The 27,322-nt window shown below is 35.3% G+C and overlaps 4 protein-coding genes across 9 annotated transcripts; 2 read left to right on the top strand and 2 right to left on the bottom strand.

Moving 5' to 3' along the window:
* Positions 1-112: 112 nt before the first annotated feature.
* OHP2 (one-helix protein 2) lies at positions 113-1,695 on the top strand. Its single transcript, XM_022277817.1, has 2 exons — positions 113-691; positions 1,392-1,695. The coding sequence occupies exons 1-2, from the start codon at positions 243-245 to the stop codon at positions 1,504-1,506; spliced, it is 564 nt and encodes a 187-aa protein (XP_022133509.1). The 5' UTR covers positions 113-242; the 3' UTR covers positions 1,507-1,695.
* Positions 1,696-2,477: 782 nt separating this feature from the next.
* On the bottom strand, positions 2,478-7,321 carry LOC111006507 (Protein kinase superfamily protein). Its single transcript, XM_088122463.1, has one exon. It carries the CDS (start codon positions 3,863-3,865, stop codon positions 2,696-2,698), a length of 1,170 nt encoding a protein of 389 aa, XP_087978589.1. The 5' UTR covers positions 3,866-7,321; the 3' UTR covers positions 2,478-2,695.
* Positions 7,322-7,459: 138 nt separating this feature from the next.
* ASHH1 (SET domain group 26) lies at positions 7,460-16,568 on the bottom strand. 6 transcript variants are annotated; one of them, XM_022278236.2, is made up of 12 exons: positions 16,407-16,568; positions 16,054-16,209; positions 15,042-15,098; positions 13,328-13,392; positions 11,403-11,559; positions 10,849-10,935; positions 10,218-10,302; positions 10,040-10,133; positions 9,702-9,900; positions 9,403-9,437; positions 8,243-8,726; positions 7,460-8,102 (listed from the first exon to the last, which is right to left on the bottom strand). In XM_022278236.2, the coding sequence occupies exons 3-12, from the start codon at positions 15,042-15,044 to the stop codon at positions 7,827-7,829; spliced, it is 1,485 nt and encodes a 494-aa protein (XP_022133928.1). In that variant the 5' UTR covers positions 15,045-15,098; positions 16,054-16,209; positions 16,407-16,568; the 3' UTR covers positions 7,460-7,826. The 6 variants fall into 6 exon arrangements, with proteins under 6 accessions (XP_022133928.1, XP_022133929.1, XP_087978587.1 ...); XM_022278237.2 differs by having other exon boundaries at positions 16,072-16,209; XM_088122461.1 differs by having other exon boundaries at positions 16,072-16,148; positions 16,407-16,553.
* Positions 16,569-18,938: 2,370 nt separating this feature from the next.
* Positions 18,939-24,626, top strand: LOC111006523 (protein S-acyltransferase 8). Its single transcript, XM_022278513.2, has 5 exons — positions 18,939-19,344; positions 21,532-21,717; positions 22,866-23,171; positions 23,307-23,540; positions 23,735-24,626. The coding sequence occupies exons 1-5, from the start codon at positions 19,306-19,308 to the stop codon at positions 24,251-24,253; spliced, it is 1,284 nt and encodes a 427-aa protein (XP_022134205.1). The 5' UTR covers positions 18,939-19,305; the 3' UTR covers positions 24,254-24,626.
* The last annotated feature ends 2,696 nt before the right edge of the window (positions 24,627-27,322 follow it).

The following is a 27,322-nucleotide window of genomic DNA, read 5'->3' as shown; positions in this document are numbered from 1 at the left end:
CAAAAATCTAATAATCACGTAATGAACTATATTTTCCGTACCATAAACGGCACGTGGTGTTGGCACGCTTGAGAATCGATTGTGTTCATTGTATTTTCTGAAACTTGGCGACATCGTATCCACACCAAACATATCCCTAATCCATTTCTCACAAATCTCACACCAAAATTTTTCACTTCAATTTTCTCTTCTCAGAATCAGAATCCATTTCTGTTCCACAAGATTCTGTAACGGAGAGAAGAATGTCGGGGGCCTGTTCAATCCCCTTCGCGAAAACGCCGTCGCCGGCACCGTCGCCGTCGCCGTCGGCCGCTGCCTCTGCTTCTTCATCTTCCCCTCACGCTTCCATCAGATTCTCCTCCTCAAAGCCTTTCGTCTTCACCATTAGGAGCTCTCAGACCGAAGGCCCTCTCCGGAGACCCGCGGCCCCTTCTCTGAGAGAGCCGTCCCCGCCGCCATCTCTCACACCGACTCCTCCGTCGCAATCGCCTCCGCCTCCGCCGCCGTCGGCTCCTGTTGCTCAGTCGTCGATGCAGGCGTTTGCTGCTAAACAGGATAATGTGATCACGTTGGAGTTTCAGAGGCAGAAGGCCAAGGAGCTCCAGGAGTTTTTCAAGCAGAAGAAGCTTGAGGACGCCAATCAGGGACCGTTCTTTGGCTTCATCGGGAAGAATGAAATTTCCAATGGGAGGTCAATTTCATTACCCCCTTTTCTCTCCCCAATTTTATCGATGATTATTAAATCTTGAAGCTAGATGTTCTCATGGGTGGTTTTGCTGTTTGTTTTGCGCAATTCGTGGCTGTTATAATTCTTCTGCAATTAAATTGAATTGATAATATTGCCTGCAATTCACTGCGTTTGGACAAATTCTTGATTAAGATGATTGTGAAACGAGATTAATTACCAAAATTTTCTTTGTTCATCATGCATCATCTTAGAATTACCATCAGGACAACGGGTCGATAAGTCCCACATTTAAAATGATTTGTAGTCGTAAAAAATTGCCTCCAGTTGGTTGCAAGTTTTGATTCTGTTCAAGTGCAAGTGCCTAAACTCTACATTTTTCAAGCAAGAAGCAGAATTACAAGAACTCTTCTTTATCTTTACGGATAATCAATCCACTTCCAAAATAGTTTGGAGACTCATTTTCTGCAATACTGCCTCTGTTTGAAAAACCATATCCATTGTGTTTTGTCCTGATTTTATTCAAACCTCAAGTGATCGATCCCTTATTCGATTTATCAATTTTATTCTTCAATACACGAAAATGGTCTGTACCTTGATTCCAGATTTTACTGAATCTCATACTTGCTTGTGGAAATCAGCAGTTCAGTTCCCTGGTTAAAGGTCTTGAGTTCACTACTCTTACTGGGTTGTTTTTCGCTAACAGGTGGGCAATGTTCGGTTTTGCTGTCGGAATGCTGACAGAGTATGCAACTGGTTCAAACTTTGTTGATCAAGTAAAGATCCTCCTCTCAAATTTTGGGATAGTAGATCTCGAATGACACAATGTACAAGGTCGATGTCGTTTATACTTTTCTGATTGTTGTAATTTCTGTATCTACATCCTGTAATTCACCTGATAGTCTTCTTGAGAATTTTGTTGTTTGATACACTCAATTGCCATTCAAGTGTGTGCTCCTTGCAATACTTACTGTTTTGCTGTTATATAAAAAGTCTTCCCTTTTTTATGAGTCTCGTTGGTTCAATAGGAGTATAAATAGTTATGCACATGCCCTCAATGGACAGTCCAATTGGCAAGAGCTTGGGATCTATTGGTTATACTCGTCTAGAGGTTAGGTTTCAAGTATGAACCTTCTGCTGAGCTTAACACCAAAAATCTTTAATATCTACTGGATTCAGGCCTCGGAGCTACGCACACCTTGCTAAATTTTTGTAGCCTGCATTTATTGAACGTTATATAATCAACCTTGGAAATCTGATAAACTTCAGATTACTTGTGCTGCTTACATTGCTTCCTGTTGCATCATTGTTCAACTATGGATGCACCTGTCTCCTCTTCTGTTCTTTCAGAATATCAAAAACATTTGTTATTGTCAAAATTGGCATGATTTGGTCTAGTTGTCAACAAGAGCCGATGTAAATAGTAAAGCCCTAAAAGGAATGAGTAAGGACTAGGTTTCAAACCATGGTGGTCAATGACCACCTACTTAGTATTAAATATCTTACGACTTACCTTGACAGTCAAATATAATAAGGTTAGGTAGTTGTCTCGTAAGAATAGTCGAGGTAGAACTAAATAAAAGTAGAACTTATATATATAATTTTTTCCTAGTAAAAAAGAGATTTAATATTAATACCTAATTTTAAAACTCTTTACTAATATGATAATTAAAAACACAGCACCAACTTCAAAGATTTTGTAAAAACAATACACTTGCAAGAAAATTTGTGGAAACTTAAAAAAGAAAGTACAAACTTATGATAACAATTACACATCCAGTAAGTCACACGATTGACAAAGTTCAATCAATTAAAAATTTTCATTCAATATTCGGTTTCCCTTTATATTACTTACCTTTATAAGAAAAGAAAAGAAAAACCTCAGCAACATTACTCTACATTTGACGTATTTGAATAATTGGCTCAAAAGACTATTTACACTCCTTTAAAAGTGAAATGTTGTTCATCTCATCCACATGAATGTCGTCGTAGTCATCGTCCTCACGAAAATTACTCGTCGAGCTTATTTTGATACTCGTTGTCACTACGCATTTTCTCGCCGCAAAGTCGATCCAACAACTCAACAACATCGTACATTGGAGGCCTTTCCTTTGACTTCTCACTTGTACACAAACAAGCAATCCTAAAATATTCCTTAACATTGGCTTCCATCAGTTCCTCCCTCGAAATGCTTGCATCAACCATTTCCATATGCCTATTTTGGGCCACCAAATTCCTAGCCCATTCTATTAGGCCCACTTCTCTACCGTCCAATACCATCGGCAAATTGGGCCTCCGGCCCATAGCAACCTCAAACATCAAGATGCCAAAGCTATACACGTCAGCCTTCACCGTCGCCACCGTCACTCCGTCCCTGTACTCCGGCGGCATGTAACCCATGGTTCCGGCGAACTGAGTCGACACGTGCGAATTCGAGGTCTCTATCATACGGGCCAGCCCAAAATCCGCAATATGGGCCTCGAATTCGGAGTCCAGCAAGACATTGCCGGCCTTTATGTCTCGGTGGATAATGGGCTGAGGGAGCCCATGTAAATACGAAAGCCCATGGGCCACGCCCCTGATGATCTTCAACCTCGTCGCCCAGGGCAATGGCAGACGCGAGGGGAAGAATCCATCGGAATCGGCGGAGGCCTCCGCCGACGTCGAGGTCTCATAGAGGCAATTGTCGAGGCTTCCTCTGTCGACGAATTCGTAGATCAAGAGCCGATCGGAGCCGGAAACGCAGTATCCCAAGATTTTGACGATGTTCGGATGGCGGAGTTTGCCGAGAGTCTCCATCTCGGCGCGGAATTCTCGAAATCCTTGGAAGGCGTCGTGATTGAGCTTCTTGATGGCGACGGTGGCGCCGGAGGAGAGCCTGGCCTTGTAGACGAGGCCGAAGGAGCCGTCGCCGACGATTAGGTCGTTGCTGAAGTTCTTGGTGGCGGCGCGGAGTTCGGCCATGGAGATTCGGAGGGAGGGATCGAAGGAGGTGCTCTCATCGACGGTGATGGAGGAGAGATCCAAATTGCGATCGGGATTATGTAGGCGGTGGCGCTGGTGGGAGATTGAATGCTCGGATTTGAACTTGTGGCAGATCAAGAAGACGCAGAAGAGGAAAAAAGTGGCGACGGTGAAACTAGCGAGGGAAGCGAGAATCAGCACTGGGGCGGGTTGCATGGCCTGATCTGATCGGAGAAACAGAGAATTGGAATTTGGAATTTGGAATTTGGAGAAGAAGAGCGGAACAAGAAGAAGAGAAACAGAGAGCCGCCGGGTTCGTGGAAGCTAAGGGATTGCCATTGGAGTCAATAATTTCCAGTACGTTATTCAAACAGTCAACTCCTTTAATTATCTTGACTTTCAATTTTCTTTTAAAGTGGGCAACAAAACAAAAACAAAAAGAAGAAAAAAATTAATTATTTGGTCTTTGTTTTTGGTTGTTTTTAGATGTTTCTCTTGTATTCTTCAAATCATCATCAAGTTTGGCCAAGTCAAATGTTGCTTTTTAAGTCACTACTACCTATGTGGTGGGACCCACCTGGTATTTTCTAATTAAAAGAAAAACAAATTATATAATATCATAGAAAAATCTTGGAAAATCTAAAAACAATTTAACTTTGTTTATGTTTAGATCTAGTCAACATTGAATTAGGAGGAATAAACCCGAACATAACATAACTCAACATGTTATCAACTAATTGAGGCGACTAAAAAGTTACATGTTCAATTCAATTTAAAAAAACATAGAATTATGAAGTTCCTACATATTTTATCTTCTCCAAGCATGATAAAATATCTATTTCCATTTTTTTTTACTGATATCTACTTCGATATTTGTAAGGCTAATTGATTAATGTATTTCCACGTTTATGGTTATAGGTTTAAACAAATATGAAATGACGTAGCATTCTAATAAAACCCATCTAGGAGTAACTTAGAAAAGTCTACATATTCAGACAAATTATCATTTAATCATTATTTTATTTTTTAGACCCTGTATTGGTTTTATATTATTATTAGAATTGGGAAGCCTCTCCTAATATATTAAGCATCTTTTGGAGTTATTAAATACTCATTAACTTTTTAATGTAATTATTGTAGAGTGCAGTGGTTGTCAATTGAGCAAAAAGCGAATAAATTGCCCCAAATAATTTTAGTTGAAAGAATAAATAAATGCATAAATTATTAATTTGATAAGTTGCCCACAATACTCACCCAGAAGAGTAGTTTGTTTGACGACGCAAGCATACAATTTATTAATATATAAACACCATAGAATGAGATCTATATATATATAATGGAAAATGAGACCTATATTGAATTATTATACTCTTTAATTTGTAAGTAGTATGAGAAAAAGTCACACAATGACAAAAGCTTTTAATGGAAGAAAAGTAGTAAAAAAAATATATATCGAATTCTTTTCAGATGTTCAACCAAGAGCACTATTACAGTTTCAAGCGTAATTTACACGTACACGTCGAAATAAAATGTAAATGAAATTCTATTTTTAAAATTAGAAGTTAATTGAAAATCGAAACCTTACTAAGACAATAACATTTTGTAGTATCCCAAATATTTATTAAAAAAACCAAGCTTTTTTTTGTGAGATGCAAAAAATCAAGCTAATGTTATACCAAGTTGTTTGCAAAAACTTGTACCCTAAGGCAGGTAATGTAGTAGCAATTCATTTTTTGATATCGATCAAATAAAAGAAAGATCAAAACAATGGAATCTATATGACATCCGTATCACCTAAATTTACTAATTCAAAAGAACAGTCAAAAGAAAACCTTCAATTCTATACAAGTATTTGAATAAGAAAGAGGAATACCATTTTCGACTAATAATATTAATAAACAAACAAATATTGAGATCAAGAACATTGGGAAAGATCCTATGAATATTCCGAAATATGCTCTTTCTAGCCAAAATGTCAACAATAGGTAATTTCAACGAATAAACTAGACACTATCAATAACGTATTAAAGCGAATCCAAACATATCAAAGTAGATAAGGCATCAATGGAGTTGAAAATAAGAACAATTTTATTAGAACTCAGAATGTAATTTAAAAAAAAAAAAAACAGCTTTTAACAACTCTAAATCCGGTGGGGTTGAACAGAAGTCTATGGAATCCAAAATCAACGTGTCTTGAATTATTACCATAAAACCCATGATAATAAATTGGACCATATCCATTGAAAAGGTTTCTTAAATGAAACGGGAGAAAAGGGATATTTACTAAGAAAAATCATGGAGGGAGGGACCCACACGGCATTTCCCTTTCCAAACTTTTCCAAAATCAAATCCGTGAATAAAGAGAAATAAAGACTCATCATAAATTTGGTCAGCCTGACCACACTTCATCGTGCAACACCTCTTATCTCAAAAAATAATAACAAATAAACTAAAAAACATGGGTTTAAATACTATTTGATCCTCTACTTTACTTTCGACTTCAGTCTATCTTAATCTATGTGCTTTCAAAACGTTCATTTTGATTCTTTTGCTTTCAAAACGTTCATTTTGGTGCTTGTACTTTCAAAACGTTCGTACAAATATCAAAATGAATATTTAGAAAGTAAATGGATCAAAATAGTATTTAAACACACAAAAAAAATTAAATTAAATTAAATAAAGAAAAAAAGAAAGAAGAATAAACAGCAAACTTCTAACTTACTTCTCCAGAGAGAGAAAGAGAGCGGACAAATGGGTCACTGAAGAAGAGACCTTTTGATATCAAATCTATTTTTAAAATGAGATTAAAAAGATGCGTGCCTTTCTAAAGTATTTCATTCCCATAATCTGAAAGTTGTATTATACTACTGAGTACAGAATATATTTCATATAACAACAAAAGTAAAGGAACGAATAAATAAAAGGGGCTATGTGCAGTATACAAAAGGAGGTCATAGATACGGTGCACTGCTCCAACACTAAAGTTTCAAATAAATTAATCACACACATTGACAGAATCAATTAACAGAACAAAAATCCAACTAAAACTCCTAATATTATTTATCCTGGTATTTTGTTATAATTTATTAAACTAAATCTCAAACTTTAATAAATGATGACATTATTGTCCTCTTTTTGTCGAATTGAATGTTTTTTTGGGTAATCGAAGCTGGATAAAACACTCTGTAGCTAGACAAGTTTTTGTGGGTGCTAGTTTTAGCTGTTTGATACCGTAGTTGAATTTTAAGTGTGTTTGGAGAATTAATGTTTCGAAAATCCATCACTAGATAAAGACTTTCCTAGCTGGATGAGACTTCTAGTGGAGGAAAATTTTAGCTCGTAGTTTTTTTTAGTTCAATATGTGGTACAGATTTGAACCTTCAATCTTTAAGTTGAGTATTTACGTCTTAACCAGTTGAGCTATACTAAGGTTGACTTTTGTTTGCCCATGTAGTTGGGTTAAAAGTATTTTTGTGGGGTTATGCTTATTTTTGTACTGAAGCTCAAATGATTTGTTAGTTATTTTTCAATCCTTCTTTAACTTGATCTTGAGAGTGAATATTTCACTAGTTCAATTCAAGGTTTAACTTGATTTTGAGAGAATAGTTTTACCATACTGACTGAGTTTATGGGTAGAAAATGAATGTCTTAGAAATTCTAATGTTAAAGTTATAGAGAACAAACATATTTAATTCAAGATAAGAATGATAAAAAATATTGTAGACATTATGTATCAACAACATATGAAATAAAAAGAGATTCAAATTAACATTAAACATATCAGAAAAATACGATAAAACCCATACAAGGTTGATGCTAACTACCCAAAATGCAAATGTTATTCCTTTCAATTCTATCAAACGTTTCTCACGATCATGTCATCAGTAACTATATGTCTCCATTTTCTTCCTATTCTACTTTTCAATTATCAGATCAAATGATTCTCATGTAAAACGAGTACAACAATATAGAAAATAGCTTGAAAAAATAGCATGAGAAATACGCTCATAATTGAAGGCTTCAATTACCTTGGATCTGAATACAGTTCAATAAAAACTGCTCCACTGATCTTGCAGGCTCCTATAAGAACTAGCATGCCCCGACCATCACCAAGCGATCGACAAAAGTGGTTTATCACAGTAATCAATTCAGCTCCATATTATCAGAGATAAACAAACTAATTAGTTATTAATTTCAGGTCGTTGTCACCAGCCACTTCAAGAGGTTGAGGTTCAGTAGAGACACCTGACCTTAGAGGAGTGCAGGCAACATTTCTGACTATAGAAGAATAAAGATCAAATTCTGCCTTCAGTTTCAAACAGCTTGCTTCTATCCATTTCTCAGCCACACTGGTAGCTACACTGTCTTGGCTATCCCTCTCATATTCTTCTATGGCAGGTCGTATTTCATTGTACAACGAATCAAGTTCAGAGGTAGCTTTATTCTTCATTTCCTGCACAGAAACTTAATGAAGTATCAGCAGAGCAATAATAATGAAGCGAGCTAGAGTGTTTTCACATTAAGATGTCACACAGAAGGATATTTCTTCACCACATCCCGACAACAAAGACTATAGTAAAACGCATTTATTACCTCGTACTGTAAGACTTCTTCTTGTGCTTCCTTTAACTCTAACAGTCGAGCAACATATTTTGCATCAACTTGCTTCAGGGTAAAATTTTTCGTCCTTCCATTAGATAAGTTTCTCGACCGTTTTTTGGCCACAGGTCCAGGTCCAACACGATAATTACGGCATGCAGTATTACTTCTGATACGAGATATCATTGCATTCTGATGTGAGAAGGTCTGCTGCGTATTTTGTGGATGGTTTTCTGTCTCCTCTTTCACTTCATTTTTTATTTCACTCACAACTATACTTTGCAATGGAACTGAATTGTTTGAGGTATCAATGAATGCAGTGGATCCCAGCTGCAATTCAGCTCCCAAATTATCGTCCAAGATCATTGGGTTCTCATTTTTCAGATAACCCTCATACTCGGGATATGGGTTATTTAATGCCTTAGCGAAAGGTTCATCCTCTGCAGAATCGTACAGCGGAATTTTCTCTACTGAATACCTAAAACAAAGCAGGATGGTTAAATGCCGTCTTGTTAGAAAAGAAGCAAAGGGTATATCATAACAAAAATAAAGAAATGCCTCCATGTAGATAAGCTATGATAAAAACCAAAGGATACTAACAAAGCAACAAAGTAAAAGTAATATAATGTTTGCCAATTTAGGAATTTAATACTACTGGTGCCCCTCTGTGAATATAACTGAACATTGTCGTTAACCAAGCTAAATAATATGATCGCATTACGTTACTGATCGAGATTAAACAATATCATCAGGTCGGCCACCTACACAGGTTAAGTTATTTAGTATTTTGGGCTTCTCGACTCTAAAATGTAATATAATCAGGTTAACACCCAAACTCCAACTTCATGAATACATGAAGACCAGAGAATTTTGGGGTATTGCCTCGCAAAATCATGATAGCATTATTCTAGACATTTTTAACCACCCATACAATTAATCAACAGAAATAATTGGATCCCTTTCTTAACATTTTCCTCTGTACTTGTTCTAACTACAATCTGGCTTTAGAATGAGAAAAGTTTTTTCACTCCATGACCCACAGTCCGCCAGTACCCAAAGCTGATCTCAAACGTTGGCTATTTAGGAACAATCAAGCTTTAAAAAGTGGTGGAGTGGTGAATAACATGGTTGAAGAGGCATAGAAAAGGCTTTACCTATCATCGTCATCTTCCCACAAATAAGTATCCTCCTGGCAAAGAAAACAATTGATGTACATCAGAACATATAAAAGAAAGAAAATAGTTTTGCAAGGAAAACAGATTATCCAATTTGTGATGAATATACACCCTCTCGCCTGAAGAGGGGTCCAGAAACAGGTGAAATTGCTAGTTCAATGTGATATCACCATGGCACATGACTAAACATTCACACTGCTCTTAGTGTCCAGAAATTTTATATTAATTATTTAAAATAAAAAATAAAAATAAAAACTTCTCTACAAATCAAAGGTTACCAGGAAGCCACGAGACTTGGCTCCAAGGAATCCTGAACAGCTGCTTGCACCACAGAGGCAACGAACTTTGGCACCTCCATACCATTCGAAATTATAATCATATGCCAATTCAGTCCCAATGGAAATGTCTTGCTTTGCAAATATTCCAACCCTTATTTCACCCAACGCATTCCACTTCCTCGTCTCACAATTTGGGCAGCTGCAAGCTTATAATAAATAATTGACAACACTGACTAAGTAATGAAAAGTAAATTTTGTTTACTGGCATACTCTCTCGCTTTTTCTATTTTATAAATATATACATATACATATATTATGTAATATTCGGCATGACTCACCATGAATGATTTATAAATCTAGCAAGACTTCCCTTTCTAGTGGCATCTATTGATTCAGAGGCATTGAGCGAGATGATGAAAGCATCCTTGAGTCCTACCATCAAGGCATAGAAAATGATGACCTAAATTTATTGTATAGTGCATCAGAGATATAATTTTGATAGAAGTGATATATTACCCTGGTTTTCATACGCATGGGATCTTCGTTTCGCTTCTTTCCAAGATATAACTTCCCCACAATATTCAATAATAAATTGTCCTGCCTACATTGTGTCCCCACAAAACAAAAAGAAAAGAAACACAATCTTTAGAGAACGAAATTCAATTATGTCCTATTGCCGCCACAAGAATGCTTCTGCAGCAAGGAATCTAATAAATCTGATGTTACTCTGTTGCACAGGATTAGGAAAGTACATATAAATAATAGAACTTCAAGATCCCATACTATTGATACTGAAATCAAGTTGGCAAGTTTCATCTTGGTTGACTACTATTAAAGATCATCAACTACATCTTTTTTTAGAACAAAACTAATCGTTTGCTAATATATGAAATGTACAAAAACAGTGGGTTGATAACCCAAAAACCAATAATAGAGGTAACAAAAAGCTATCCTAATGTCGACTCAGGAATAAATAAATTTGTCTAATCGACTACATCTTAGAACGCTGATGAAAATCATCAGTCTAATCACATTGTCAAGGCGGCAAATAAAGATGCACAGCATATCAGCAGAGGAAAACCGAAGAACAATAAATATCCAATAAGATATTTAAGGAATACATCTATCTACTTTGACAATTAAATACCTTTATATCCTCATCAGCTATAAGGCCCCACCCACGACCTCCAGTTTTGAACAACTTTGTTCTCGCATACTCACATTTCTGAAATCTCTGTTGCATATTGGGAATTGAAGGATAATGTAGTTTAGCTAAACAAATCAAGGATGCAAGTCATCATTCTAAACTCGTTCCAAGCACATAATAACAAATGTTTGCAATTATAGACTAACTGGAAAACTAATTAAATAAATAAACAACACATGTAATCTGTTGCATGGACGATTGACAGAGAGTTCTCTAAAGAATATAGAAGAAGGCCCCGCAAATTTACTTCAAATAAGAATGACAAATCAAATTTCAAAGAAATCGTTAAGGAAAAAAGAAAAAGAAAAGAGAAACAGCATCCTTGAGTCAAAAATCAAAAAAAAAAAAAAATTATAGGAAGAAAATCAAATTTAATCAAACACATCAAATAAAGTGTACAGTACCATATAATGAAGATTGAGTACAATCAAAGAAATAAATTGTATTAGTAATATATTATATACGGGTAAATTATAAAGTAGCCTCATGATAACCTGATTTCTGCAATGAACACCACAGGGACAATAACCAGGAGTACACTCAGTGCTGGTTAGTACATTCAAGCACCCCTCTCCACAAGCACTATCAGGATCATTTTCGTCAAATTTGCAGTCACAAACTGCAATATCCTCCTCCTTCTGCTTCTTATGTCTAAGAAAAAACCCAGTCAAAATTCATAAAATCTACAATAGAACTTTTGTTTATACAAGTATTTCATTGAAATGATGAAATATACAGAAAAGAGGGAGGAACTTAACAAGGCAATCAATCATCAAAAGGAACTTAATAAGGAATGCACCAAAGAATAAGGAACTTAATAATGAATGCGCCAAAGTATATTTGATGAAGAGATGGTGTTCAGTTTTATTGTGCACAAATTTGGTGGTGGGTGCTACTAGGATTTCATTTTTCAGCTTTATCATGGGTATTAGACCGCCCATCAAAAACTTCCATAGAAGAAATTTCACTCTTTTGGAAAAGAATCCTTCCAAACTATTTGCAAAGATTATAATTGAGGGTTTGAGAGACCGTAGTGATATCTTTCAGCAAGGACTTGCAACTGAAGGTACCCATGGGATCACTCATCCAAAGCAATTCATCTTGAAAGGGGGTAAGAAATAAATTTTTGAGAAATCCATAAGAGATTCATGCGTGATCTCCAAGTCCTTTGTGCTTCTTCAGGGTAAATCCCAAGATGAGGAGGATGCCTACCAAATTTGACTGAGAGATTTTACTTGTTGGAAATCGCATAGATTCTTGAAACTTGGTAAAGAGCATCATTTACTTTAGAAACATCCTCCTAGAATCTAACGTAATCACCATTACCCACCGGCAACTCCAGTCTAGCACCCAAAAGATGATTTCAAAGATGTCCTTCCAAGAGCCTAGAGAGTATTTGATAGCAGCTTGGTTAGTCCACCAATCTACCTTTGAAACTCAGTATTTAGCATCTTTTTCACAAGCAAACCCTTTTCTAATAAGAAATGAGAGCTTTCTATTCCAAAGATGAAAAGCACAAAAGGAAGACCTAAACAGAGAAGGTTGCAAAAATGTGATCCAATAGGTATTAATTAAAACCAACAAAAAAAAGCTGTAATAACAAAATGAAAAGAAAATAGTACCCTAAAAAGAAGCAAGATGTATGGTATCTTAAAGTTCAGTCCATTCACGAGCTCCATTCTAGCATCCCTTTCCTCCAATTTTAAATGACAACCTTGGATTAACAGAACCCAAAGGCCATACCTCCAAAGCCACTTTACCAAAGAGAGTGAATCTTGTTATAGAGATTTCCAATGCTGAAACAACCAGAACGAATTGCTTGCTCTACCCTGTTCCAACTAACCAGATGAGAGAGTCCTTCCTTGTTATGACTTGCCCAGTAGAAACTCAAATCTTTCAGTAGCAGAAGCCACTTTGGACATCAAAAAGTAACATAAAAAAAAGTAGGAAGGATGAGAGTCAATCTACCACATTTTAAGAAAATCAATCTTTTCTGATTTGAAGCTTGTTTGACAACAACAGGAGTCCAGAAAATGATGCTCTTTGGATTAACGTCAAGGGGGAGATCAAGATAGGAGGTAGGCCAAGTTTCAACACTGCAATCTGCAATAGAAGCCTACTCTTTAACTCCAATAACTTCACAATTGATGCCCATAATCTCTACACAAGTTGCCATTCAGCCACAAGAATAGCTGAAAAAACTTTATAATCTTGAGAAGACTGAAAGAAGTTTGTCCCTTGAGGTTGGTGAGAAAAGAGTTGTCTTTGAATAGAGATGGTTGATGTTAAAGTTACTTTGTCCCATCCCACTTAAGAAAAAATGCATTCAAGAATATAGAATAAAACTCATGAAAATATGCATTTGAACATATAAAATATTGAAAGGATGGAGATGATGAAAATAATCAAAATATCTTACTTGCGATAACAGAATTCATTTTGTTTGATATCTTTGTAATGTGGCAGCCCTTCAATATTTTGATCCTTCAAACACAATAAAACTTTTATTAACCTTTGTAAAGTTCCACACCATGAAGAAAGATGAACCCGTACATAAATCAATGCCTCATTTCCATGAAATGTTGAAGGAAAAGATAACAAACAACATCAATGAAAAGTCTTAGCCTCACTGCTAGAAGGGGTAAAATATGTTAAAATTAATGTGGCAAATATATGGGTCAAATTTAAGAGAAGACCCAACCAATTCATTGTTAGATAGATTTCTTGCATCTTTTTTTTTTTTGGGATAAAGAAACGATTCATTAATAAAGAACAAAAGAACAGCCTACGGACAGGGGCTGAGACGGCCCCTTCCCAAGATCTCTTGTGTCTCAAAATAAAGTAACCAAATTTCAAGATCAGGTGCAATGAAGAAAATTAGGATAACATCTGATCTAACCACCGTCCAGTAGTCCTTGAGATAGATAAAGGTTTGGCAACATTCTCATTCAAATTAGATAAAATTTAGGTGAAGCACCTATAGTTCAATAAATTGGCGGAGTCTTGACAGGCAGGAGATGAAATTGGTTTCATCCTAGATTTAAACTCATCAGAAACTAAGAGGATTGGAAGGGGCTACTAAAGATGGGGGTAGGAAGTATTGGTAACTACAGACAAAATGAGGAAGGATTGGAAAATCATATTCATTATTACTGATAATACTAATAATAAAGAGGAGGGGGGCTGTTCGAGACAAGGTGATGGAGAGAAGAAAACAAATGAAGTGCCCATTGTAAGATGTCATCCAGAAGGAAGAACAAATATATTTTCACCAATCTAATATGAGAGTGGTTTAGGAAAGGGATGCAAACACAACATTTTTTCGCATAATGTTAGCACCCAGGAGGAGGAGAAATTTTATTTCAGAAATGTAGTATAGTAGTGGTAATAGTTTGGTCACGTGAATGAAAAATGGATAAGAGATAGATGGTTAATAATTATATACTTCAGTAAACTATATACCATATACAGTTTGAGCTTGTTCATGCCAGAACGTCCAGGATGAAATTGAATTTCAGATAAAGATGGGCAATGGCTAGGAAAAGATGGATTCATGGGAGAATTCTTTTTAAAATTCTGGAACATAATCAAAGGTGACGTCATGGAGATATTCCAGAAATTTTTTTTTTTTTTTAAGAAAGGACATCTTAATGGCTGCGCCAAAGAGAATTGTATTTGATTAATTCCAAATAAATAGATGGTTGTGAGGGTACGAGACTTCCATTGGATCATTTGACCATTTTATAAGAACCATTTTAAGGTTATTGAACACAGACCAAGCAAGGTGTTTCATGGAACAGTATCTCGTCTTTCATTATTGAAATTTCTTTTGGAGCAGGTTTTTGTTTTCATTGGTATCTTACTTAAGAGTTAGATTCATCGTCCATCACTTTGTTTTTCTGCGTCCATTTATTGCAATTCTTTTGCTATGAGATGAGCAGAGTGGTGCTCTGTGTTTGATCCAAATACAGAAACTAAAATGTCATCATGAACAAAAGCTCAAAGTGGATGGAATTTATTGATCGAAAATCCAAGAGTGCTTATCAACTACGAAGACACTGATACAACGTGAAGACTAAATAAAATATCTTAAAGCATTAGAAAGTATCAATCAGCAATGAGAATCAACTGACCATGGAGAGATTCTAAATCTGGAATCATCAAGGTTCTCCCAAGACCATATTCTTCATCTGCCACATTGGATGCATGCACAAAGCGTTGAATTAACCATATAACAGAATCTAAATCCAAATAGAATAATATGTCTACTGGAGACAATTTCTTTCTACCATTCCCTTTCAACATAATAAACTCGTCTTCTAGCTTACAAAAATAGGTCTTTAAATTTAGTGTAGTTACAATTTCCAGTTCCATGTGATCTCCATTTAATTTCCTCTTCATCGTGCATATGTAGGCACTTCTCACATTTTCCTGGTAAATACGAACTTCTATGGCACATCCGAGGGAAAATCTATCTTTATTGATAACCTTCAAGCTTATAAAATGAAAACAAAGAAAAGTATTGTACAAATTGCAGGATTAAATTACAAATTTGGTCCCTATGGTTTTATCCAAGTTGCAAATTAGTCTCTATAGTTTTAAAAGTTTCAATTTGCACTCTATGATTTGAAATTAGTTTCAAAATTGGTTCCTATGTTCTAAATGTTTCAATTTCGTCTCTACGGTAGGGTCAAACCTCACCAGTCGTCCCTACTGTTACTAACGTAGCAAGTTGTCTATTTATGTGGTAATGAGTTAGTGTTTTCTATTTGGCTTATTTTGTTACTGTTATCTTACTATATTAGGGTTTAGGCTAGGTAAAAATTAGGAGAACAATAGTGAGTTTTCTAGTGCGGAAAATTTTTAGGGATGATTTGTGAAGTTTAACCAAATCATAGAGGCCAAATTGAAACATTTAAAACTATAAGAACCAATTCGAAACTAAACTAAAACCATATCGACCAATTTGATAATTTAACCAAGACAGAAATAGAGGTGAGAAAATTATACGATTTAACTTGCAACCAGATCACAAATATGAAGTTCTAATTAATGAAATTGAAATTTTATGAACCAATTTTGGGAGTAATTTTATCCTTTTTCAATTGTTCAGCTGGCTAAACTTGTAAAATAGCTTAAACTTACGAGTTTTTCAGCAGTAACCTGAAGTTTCGGATTCAACTGTCATATGAGTTGGGAAATCAAAGAAATGTAGAGAGGATCTGTCGCTGAAACCTTCCCTTTTTTAGACAGTGGAGGTAATTCAGTTGCCTATAACCAGTCAATGTGAAATGCAGCAGTCTGCACAGAACATTATGTTTGTATCCAAAAATGTTGTAGAAAGACATGAAGCGCCAAATCTCACGCAGAAGAATGATCGATAATAACAGAGGATTGATAATTACATGCGACGAACAATTCCTCTACTGCAGAAAATTCGAAGAGAACAAACAAATATTGCGAAAACATTATGAAGAGAAACAAAAATAGAGACGAACCTTTCGGATCGTGGGGAGCGGATTCAGCGCGGTAGGGCTTTCGGCGCGCGCGCGGGTGAAATCGATGAGTGAGCTCAGTGAGGTGATTTTCATTCTCTCTCTTTCTCTTGCCACCTAATTGTTTTTTTTTTTTTTCTCTTTTTTTTCCTTCCATTATTACAATTCAGATATGATGATTCCAACTTGGAATTGAGATTACTCAATTTGAACCTGCATATAGAATTTTACGTGTAAATTTATGCCAACGCAGGTAATGGGCAATTACTCATTTATCTGAAATTACTATATCTATCATTTTATATTTTTAAATAACTTTTAACAAATTTTATCCCTTAACTATTATCTAGTGAACGATAATTGACATATATCTCAAATTACGAGGTTATGAATTCGATCATCCATCCTCACATGTTGTACTAAAAATATATATATAAAAAGTAGTTACCTCTCTCTTAGATTCATGCATGTGTTCGTTTTTTCTAGTTAGTTACCTATGCATGCACATCCATCCATTTGACTATATATATTTCTTTTTCTTTTTTTTTTGTTGACTTTAGTTTAAGGAAATGGTTGAGAAATACAAATCTCCATATCAAATATAAATATATTGGTTTTAGTTCAATAAAATGATTGAAAAATACAAATCTACATGTTAGATGTTTGACTCTAGATAAATTTGAAAACAAAATTGACATCTTATGCATGTAGTCACATTGAGGTTGGAACTAATTCTCGTAAAAATATTCTATTAGTATGAGAATGCATTTTCAAGTTGTGAACCCTATTTTAGTATAGCTGAGTGATATTGAGTGATATTTGAGATCGAATGTTGAATATATATGTTTATCTAAACTATATAATAAAATTTTCAATAATAATTCTTTTTTATACAACACATGGGGGTGGGAGGATCGAGCTCACAATATTGTGGTTAGAGATATATGTAAATTACTGTCAATCTATTGTTGATGCTGGAATTCTGGTAGACCGATTCTCTCCGCTTCACGCACCAACTCAAGTACTTCATGACCGAATACCTGCAAAACCGAACAAAAATCCTAACCCGGTGTGACTTTAGTCACATAAGTTAGCAAAAGGAGAGATTACTTAAACGAGCAAGAGACTTGATGGTGTAGTCTTGACTTACCTTCAAGGGGTGACTCCCTCTCCATTTATAATCGTCTCGCCCCTTAGGGTTTCTCATGATGTCAACCCTATGTTTGATGTTTGTGGACTTTGGGCTGGGATACCTCCAACGTCGGTAGAGGAACGGGTACAAGGCTCGACTTTGGGGCCCGAACGTCACATGTTGGACATAGGGACCAAAAGGGAAAAGGAAAGAGGCGAGGATCGAAGGGACCGGCACCTTAGCGTCGAGAAGGGGTCGGCGTCGAGGTGGGCTCGGCCCCTTGGTGGGCCGGCCTCTAAGGACCCGGTCGTCCTTCTTGGACCGGCTCCGCTTGTCGATGGTCCCGGTTGTCCTCCCTGATGTAGCCCAACCCTTCTATCGTATTGCTCCATACGTAACCGCTATGATTGATTTGGCAAAAATTCCAATAATAATAAGTATCATTAATAATATTTGATTTACATGTTGTTTTAGTACCATGATCACGGGGATGAAGATTGAACTAAGAATGAGGAAGATATCTTAACCGCTAACCTAAACTCATATTGGCTTAATTCAATTGTTTTTATTAACTGTCAGTTGAGTTTGACTTTGACTAAAATAATATATTTTTTATAAAATTTCGAACTGAATTTGAAAGTACATTTTTATTTATCTATGTCAATAACTCAAAAAAGGTATCATAAAAAAGTAGTTCATTTATCCCCATCCAATTATTAGTTGCCATGTACTAAAAACAATTTGTTAGTAATACGACCAAAATTCTACGTTATAAGAGGAAAATAACTGCTATATAAGTAAGGAATAACATTTATATTTATACGAGAACTTTTAGTTGTATCAAAATCAAAGCCACGAGGACTTATATCAAAAGTGAACAATACCATACAATTTGAGAAATCAACGTCTGAACGAGACCCAAAAGTAAAGTCATAATGACTTTAGATTTTCCTTAATAGTATCCTGACATTTACCCAATCCAAACCATAACATAATCAAAATTGCACACTCATCTCACTCGTCCACAGCCTAATGGAGTTGAGCCACAAATTTTGTTGATTGAATCTCAAGACTTTTGTATAAATAAACTCACACAATTTTTAAAAGAAAAAAAGGTAAATTTTAAAAATAATTTTAAATTTTTTTTAGTTCTAACAATACGATGCGAATTTGAACATCGAAGGGCAGAATATATATATCTTTAATGGATTTAGGTATGGGTTATGTGAACAACTAAACATTTAATTGTATTAAAAAAACTAAACATATAATTAAACGAGGGAAAAAAAAAAAGTCAAAACCCTGGGCAGAATATGGTGAAATATGCATTTGAAGAAAATGAAAAAAAAAAAAAGAAAAAGAAAAAAGAGTGGGAAGCGAAAAAAGCAACATTTTAGAGTGCATTAGTAAACGAGCAGCGCAGACGAGGAGAGTTCCATTTCATTTCCCTTTCCCGAAGGCTTTATTCAGTTTTTTCATTCAGTCGCGAACAGTTTCTTCCTTCCACACAAGTTGGGGGAGAAACAGGGCGACACTGAAAATCCTGCTCCCCATGTTCTTGCAGCAGCCCTCGGGATTTGGAAACAGCAATCGCCATTACCCCTGAAAAATCCCAAAACCAAGCTCCACAATCGCCGTCGGCTCATCGGGGTGAAACGTCCCTGTGACTTTTGTACCTCGGTCGGTCTTAATGCCGACGAGATGAGCGTCCACAAGTTCCAAATATACGACTCTCTTCCTGCTTAGCTTGGAGGGGGAACTCGGCCCGCCATGGCGAAGCGCGTCTACCAAGTTTGGAAAGGGAGTAACGTGAGCTTCCTATTACTCTGCTCTTTTTTCGATTCAATTGCGCTCTTGTGTTTTCTCCTCATCTGGGTACACTCTGGTTTTTGAAATTTGGAGGGAATTTTCGTGCTATGCGTTTCTCTCTTTTTGCTTTTTTTATATAGTGAAGCTTGTAACTTGGGTTCAATTAGGTTTCCATGCGTTGGTAGCTCAGTATTTCCGTTGGGTTGATTATTAAGTGGAGGCAATGAGGATAAATTCGAAATTTTATGTTCTTCTTTTGTTTTGTTTATTACTTGTTGGCATAGAAATTGTCGAGCTCGATGGCTCAGTTGACTATAGAGCTTCATCTTCTTTCTTGCAAGCAAATAGAGTTCTTTAAATCATAATACCATACAGCCCCTTCAATTTTCTGGTACAACGTAACAACAGTTTATTCATTATTGTATAGGCTGTAGGGAGAATGGACAGGCGAAATATGGTAGTAGTTTATCCTGTGTACGTGGGGCCCAAAGACATTCTAGATGACGTGGAATGATTTTGGTGTCTAAAGTTATTGGTTTAAAGAGAGTTCAGCACAAAGGTGTTGTTTTCTGAGGGCTGCTTCTCGTGTATGCCTTATAGCTTGGACGTGTATGTATATTTCTGTTCACGTTGCAAATATCTAAGTAGTGTCATAATATGCCCCAGTTCACTCATCTCGTTGTGAGATGATTTCCTCGTGTTGGGGGTCTCGTGGAAATAGTTTTTGAAGCACAGATGTTTTTGACTAATTGTGGGTGAAAACGAGCAAGATCATGAGCGTCTTTTTGGTGGATTTTCAAAATGAGTAAAAAGTCATGTATGCATATTCCAAGTATCGACTGGATATCTTTTTGTGGGCTTCTTTATTGACAACGATCGAGCTTACTTAGAATCTTCTGAACCATTTGATGGAGTTGGTTTTATGTGCTCCTCAGACTTAAAACTATTAAATAGGTTATCATTTACAAATAAAGGAACCAGGCCGATGAAACTAGGTCTAGGTGTAATGTAAATATCTCCCTCACAGACAGATCACCATGGATAACTCCTGGTAACATGGGGAAGAGCTGTTTAGATCCGCTGTGGTAATGATGGAAACAAGATTAGATTCACGGTAGAAATAATAGAATAGGCCTTTTAAGGAGTCAAAGAGGAGTAAAGAAAATGTGACACGGGGTTGAGGTAAGATAAAACATAAAGTATTTTAGCAAGGAGAAAAGATGTAACTTTATACTTTAGCTGTCACATTTAAGGTAGACATGTTCTCGTATATATCCCTTTTGTGCTATTTTCTCTTCAATGTCATTCTATCTTGGGCTTCAAACAGTGTTTATAATCGTGCCTTGACAGCCCTGGATGGAATAGTGGATAGCTTTGCTATTGTGCATGTTTTTGACTTCTTGGATGGATCTAGGGCTTCAGTCCGGTAGTAAAACTACTTCATGACTTGGAGATTTTTAGGCTATTTAAATTTAGTAATAGTCATTTTGTGTTCCAAAAAAAGTATAATTCCAGATTCACAAATGACAAATGAATTTGGAATAAGTTTACCTACTATCTCTTACCCCATATTTTCTAAGCACATATTTTAAACAAATCATTGTCAATAATTATATAACTTCTCATCAACAAAAATCCTCCAACTCCTCTACATTCAATGGATTTGATATTGGCAGTACTGCTTGAATGAGATGTAGGAACGATGTTTGTACTGAACTACTGACCATACATTATATTTCAGTTTTTCTATTGTCGACCTGGAATTGAAGGAATCATTTTGAGCAGTTAGAATCTGACCTAAGATATTGACGGATGTACACTTTTTCTACCTATGGGTCTTAGTTAGTTTAGATTTCAACAGCATCATTTATTTTCCTCAATATTTGGAGGTTTCCCTCATGGTTTTATGTGGGCTTGGATTTCTAGTTCACTTGTCTGATCCCCTCTCTCCACTCAATTTAATTTCATTTATAACCTTTTTCATAGAATTAAACACTCATTTGGTTGGTTTATTGTTGTTTTTCCAAGTATAACAGTGTTCTGTAACATTATCAGCAACGGAAGAAATCTTGTCTTTATTTGGATTAAGATGAACCATGCAAAGCTTCTTATACAAACTTTTCCTCTGTCTAGTCTCGTGTTTCTTTAATCCATTTTCTAAAAATGCTTTTGGCATCTCTTTTGCAGAAGTTTATCCTTGGAGGAAGGCTAATATTTGGGCCTGACGCTAGGTCAGTCATTGTGACCATATCATTGATTGTTGTTCCAGTTATAATCTTTTGTGCATTTGTTGCAAGGAATCTTCTGCATGAATTTGAATCATATAATGCTGGATATGCTGTTCTGGTGGTAGCTATCGTGTTTACTATCTATGTAAGTATTCTCTGGCTTTTCCCTCTGGTCCAGTTTGGTGTTTGACATTTATTTAAAGTAAAACAATATGCGAAGTCTCTTCAGATTGTGTGCCATGTTTATGTTATGGGTTTGTATGCTTAAGGGCACTACCTGGTATTTTGAGTTTGTAGTGCTGATCACATATTGGTTTGAACTTTGAATATGGTCATGATTCTTATTATATAGGTTCTTTAGGGCACTTAATGTGTTGGAACAATGCAAGTGAAGATCGAGTTGAGGATAGGTATGATGTAGAGCAAGAACTCATATGCCTAGTTTTGTGCACTTTTTTATTAATAAGGAAGGGAACAATCAAATTATCTTTAGTCAAGAAAATGATAAAATGTGCTATTGAGAATAGCAGGCAACATGGATCATAGAGAATATGGAGAAAGTTTTATCGCAGAGATGTTATAAATATATATATTTAAATTTGGATAGTCAACAGAGAGCTCAAATATATGAGGAATGCATATGAAGAGGGGAAGGGAGTGAGGAAGTAGAGGGAAGCTACAGAGATCAAAGTAAAAGGATAGAGAAAATAGTTTTCGTTCTGTAATATTAAACATCAATATTAAACATCCGTCCAATTTATTATAGCCTCCTAGAGCTATCTTATTTAAAAAAAAAAAAAGCTTGAGAAAGCAGAAAATAAATTATCTGGTCGACTGTTTCGTAGTTTTATGATTGAAACCTAATCATTTAGAAGAGAAATTTCTTTGAATTACATAGCTTGTGTCGCATCATCTTACGTAGAATTGAAGCTCCACCAATCTGGTCCTGTTAGCACATCTTGGCATAACATAGGGAAATGTCTTGGATCCAAGTCTTTCAGCTGGAGTTGCGGTACCAATGGTTAAATATAAATTTCAATGAGATAATTCTCTAGTACCATATAGTTAAACTTGATGCTACTGTGGATTTCCACTGCGTAATTTTGCATTCTTGTGGTATGTTTACCAGTATTTGACAATGTTGCCATGCCAATATTATAATTATCAATTTTAATTTCGACACCAAATATGTCTTTCTAATTAAATATGAATTTTCCAATGCACTTTTGTTTGAAAAGAAAAACAATATACCGAAGATTTGGTATAATGTGGTCTCTTGGTTGGTTGCCATAGATATTGGTGCTGCTTTTTCTCACTTCTTCTCGGGACCCGGGTATAGTTCCACGGAATACACACCCCCCAGAAGATGAATTTCGTTATGAGTCTTCTTTATCAGTTGATCCTGGGGGAAGGCAAACACCAAGCCTCCAATTTCCTCGAATAAAAGAAGTTACTGTCAATGGTGTAGCTGTGAGGGTGAAGTACTGCGACACATGTATGCTCTACCGTCCTCCTCGTTGCTCCCACTGCTCTATTTGCAACAATTGCGTCGAAAGATTTGATCACCATTGCCCATGGGTTGGCCAATGCATTGGTCTTGTATGCTTTTAAACTCCATCTCAATTACTCTATGGTCTTTTAAGTTCTACACTGTCTTAGTTATATTATTCTTGACTTCTGTTGATATTATTCTGCATCTTAATACCAACCCAATCACCCTTTGTGCTTGTGCAGCGTAATTATCGCTTCTTCTTTATGTTCGTGTCGTCTTCAACTCTTCTTTGCATCTACGTATTTGCGATATCAGCTTTTTACATTAAAGTTCTGATGGAGGAAAATAAGGGCACAGTCTGGAAGGCAATGAAGGAATCCCCTGCCTCAGTTATACTAATGGGTTATTGTTTCATCTCTCTGTGGTTTGTTGGTGGGCTCACTGGCTTCCATTTGTACCTTATAGGCACAAACCAGGTTGGTTAAGTTCTGATTTTGTTAATATCCAACTTCATTTAATACATGTCAGGTCTCTGAGTTGTTAGAGCTTCAAATTTAAGTGTAGAAATTTTTTTTCTGAACTTAGCCTATTTTGGGTACTCAACATCATAATTCGTGTATGTGTGCGTTTAAATGGTATTAACCAGATTTGGATCGTTACATTTTTCCAGACAACCTATGAAAATTTCCGGTACCGAGCTGACAGCAGGTCTAGCGTCTACAATCAAGGTTGTCTGAATAATTTTCTGGAAGTATTTTGCTCAAAAGTAAAGCCCTCAAAGAACAACTTTCGAGCCTTGGTACAAGAGGAGGTACCAGTTCCTCCAGCTCCTCCCCCTCTGCCTCCAATGGGTGCAACCGAACATGATGATTTGGACGGGGATCCACGTTCAAAGGTTGAAGATGATCTAGATATTGGTGAAGACCTACTGAAGATTTCCCAGCGTCGTGATATCGAAGACATTAACGAGGACATACGCAGTAGAGGGAGCACTGGTCCTCAGCTTAATGTCTCAGAGGCTAACTCTAGTTTGGGTTCTGATCATCGAGCGCCCACCATTAGATCAGAAGCTCGACACTCAAGTTGGGGTCGTAGAAGTGGAAGCTGGGACATCGCTTCCGAGGTTCTTGCTAATGCCAACGTTACCGAAAGCAGAGCTTACATCACTTCAAAAGAAACTCGACAGTGATGGGGTATATCATATCAGCATTCCAAATACAAACTACGGATATTCTAACGATGGATGGAGGGTGTAGAAAATCAGTTCGAGGAACGGAGCTTCTACACTCTAGGTATAAAGTTATACTCTTACATTTTGTGGTAATGCTGGTTATTCTATTTTGAAAAGTTATAGGGCGTGCTGCTTATAAAATTGTTGGAGGAAGAAGAAATTTCTGCAAAAATCTAATTCTACTTTCATTCTCCTCTCTGATGTTGATATTTGTGCAACATTCTCTGTGAACTGAATTATTTTGTGTGCGGTTTATTCTTTGTGTAATTAGTCACTACCTGAAGCTGGGACTTCAAAAGATCTAATTGTTAATGCCCCTTTGAAGTTTGAACTCTCTGCTGTATCAGTTGAATGGATTGGATGGTCAGGATTGAGAGAGAGCCATATTGATCAAATCTAGATCAAAGTTAGCCATCTAGATGGGCCTTTAAATATTGAAAGTGGAAATATTCATAACTGTAGATGTTTGCCAATTCAAAATGTGTACTTTTGAACTGTAGAGCCCATTGAACTATAGAATATGAATCACAACTTACCAAGTTTTCATGCTGTTGTAATTTATATTTTGTTATAACATCAAACATATTTAAACAGAGTTTTGTTATATTGTTATTGTACCAAAATCATTGCTTCTAAAATGGGTTGATCCATTTTAATAGTGTCTTTGGAAATATTTGGTGTTTTTTTTTTTAATTTTTGCTTATAGGGAAGAAGTGTAACATTAGAAAATATTGTTATTAAAAGCGATTTTTTCTTATACAAAATGAAAACTTTAGGTTTTAATAATCATTTTGCTCTTGGTTCTCTGTTTTTTAAAATTAAACTTCCAAAAAAAAAACTTGTAAACACTATTTTAATTTGCATATGCTTTTTGAAAACTGAAAATTCTGTTTTTGTTTTTGAATTTTGGATAAAAGTTTAAAAGTAATTTTAAGAAGGTTAAAAACATTAAAAAAAAAAAAATTGTAACCAAACAATGATAATTTTAAAAAACTTAAAACTAAAAATAAAAGGATTATGAACACTTAAATTCTACTTTAGTCTCTATTATATATTTTAAATCTTGTGTTTTCTACTCAAGTTTTGAAAAATTTTGCTTCTTTTTATTTTTTTGGCACAAAAATTAGTTGTCCTTGTTGCCACTTTCTCTCTCTTTCACTATTAAAAACTTGACACTAAGACCACCCCATGCAACTTCAAATGTCTACCAAGCACTAATGCAAATTAACCCAAAAAAAAAACAAAAAAATGGTGCCTTAACTTTTTATTAGTTAGTTCTCAGAAACTTAATGACCAAGAATTTTTTAAGTATTAAAATTAAAATAAAATAAAGGACTAAAATAGAATTTGAACTTTATTATTATTATTATTTTATATGTATAATAGAGTAGGGTTGGTGGTTTGGAAAGGGTCACAACACTGATGATGGACTGCCTCAATAAGAGGCACAAATTGATGGTGATTCTAAAGAAGGGATCATAATTCAAAATAAAATTTAACTTTTATTCCTATTTAGGCCATCCATTTTTAAAGGAAATTAGGTTTAGAAACCCTACCTTTTTTTTTTAAAAGGAAATTAGGTTTAGAAACCCTACCTTTTTTTTTAAAAAAAAAAAGTAATTTTAATTATTTGTAGACATCTTACTTTCAATCCCTATCTGATCCTAAGTTTGGTTTAGGTCACTTCTCAATTTCAAACAAAGAATATTTTCCAACCTCATCTTTCTTTTTTCTTTCATTGCTCTCTTGCTCCTTTGATTTGTAAGGTTGGTCTTCTTGTTCTTTGATACATCAAATTTGTTTTATGTTTTTCAAGAAAAAAAAAGTTTCATTTTGATATATATAAAACAAAGTTATGTTTATTCATGTAGGAAAATAATGTAATTCTGGTTATATATAATTCATTTATTATTAGAAGTGAGATATTTATCTTTTAGGCCTATTTGGTAACATTTATGTTTATTGTTTCTCATTTCATCATTTTTCAATCAAAAAATGGATTTTCTTTTTTAGTACAACATGTTGGGGGAGGATTCGAACTCACAACCTATTAGTTGGAGGTATATGTCAATTACCGCTGAGCTTCGCTTTGGCTCAATAAATGGAATTTTGTTTGGTAACTGCTCTTTGTTTCATTTTTATAGAAAAAAAATAGAAACATGTTTGGTAGCATTTCTTATTTATTATTCTCAAATTTTAAATTCAAAAAGATAAAAATTTTCCATGAAAAGTAAATATAAATTTTTTTTATGTTATATATAATTTATTATGCACTTTATGCGTTAAAATGATAGAATAATGTTCTTATCTGTGTTTTAGAAAAAAACAGAAAACATAAAATATAAGAGATATATGTTTTAACCTGAGCTATGTTCACGATTCAGGTGGATGTTTTTGAAGTATATTTATTGTACGGTACACCTAACATGTCAATCAAATTTACCTAAATTTCTCCAAATGTTGGAAGTGACATTTGCCTTACTAACATAACAAGATTTCACATCAAAATTCTGCTCGACTTTCATGTTCTTTCTTCTTCTCCTGTCCCCATTCTTTGTAGCTTGTACTAAAAAATAGAAGCTAGCCACTGCCCCAACATATAAAGGCTGCAAAAGATAGAGACTTCTACCATACTTCAGCCCCTATCAAAATTATATCACTATGACAACAAATAATTTTTAGAGAGGAAGAGATGTAAAGTAATAATACTATAAGATCGGAAGATTATTACGTGTGCCCGCCACATTGTTGCTTGCTCCTTATAACCATTTGATGTAAATTCAAAATTTATATATAATATAATAGTCGTTTATAATTTTTCTCTCATATCTAATGTGTAAAATTATAAGCCTCGTAAAAATTTCTATAGTTTTATGGCGCTTTACAAGTCCATTATATGATAGTTTTATAGAGGAAAGAGACCTAAATAGATTTGCACTGTGACATGAAAGATATCTAACTATTAACGACTTGCAAAAGTTAGGTAGCTCAATCGAACCACTTCTCTAAAAGCATGTTGTTTAATTA

Source organism: Momordica charantia (genome assembly GCF_013281855.1).
Source record: "Momordica charantia cultivar OHB3-1 chromosome 4 unlocalized genomic scaffold, Mcharantia_2.0 BLBB01000004.1, whole genome shotgun sequence".
Classification (NCBI taxonomy): Eukaryota; Viridiplantae; Streptophyta; class Magnoliopsida; order Cucurbitales; family Cucurbitaceae; genus Momordica; species Momordica charantia.
Note: the sequence above shows the minus strand (reverse complement) of the source record. Positions and strands in the feature narration are given on the sequence as shown.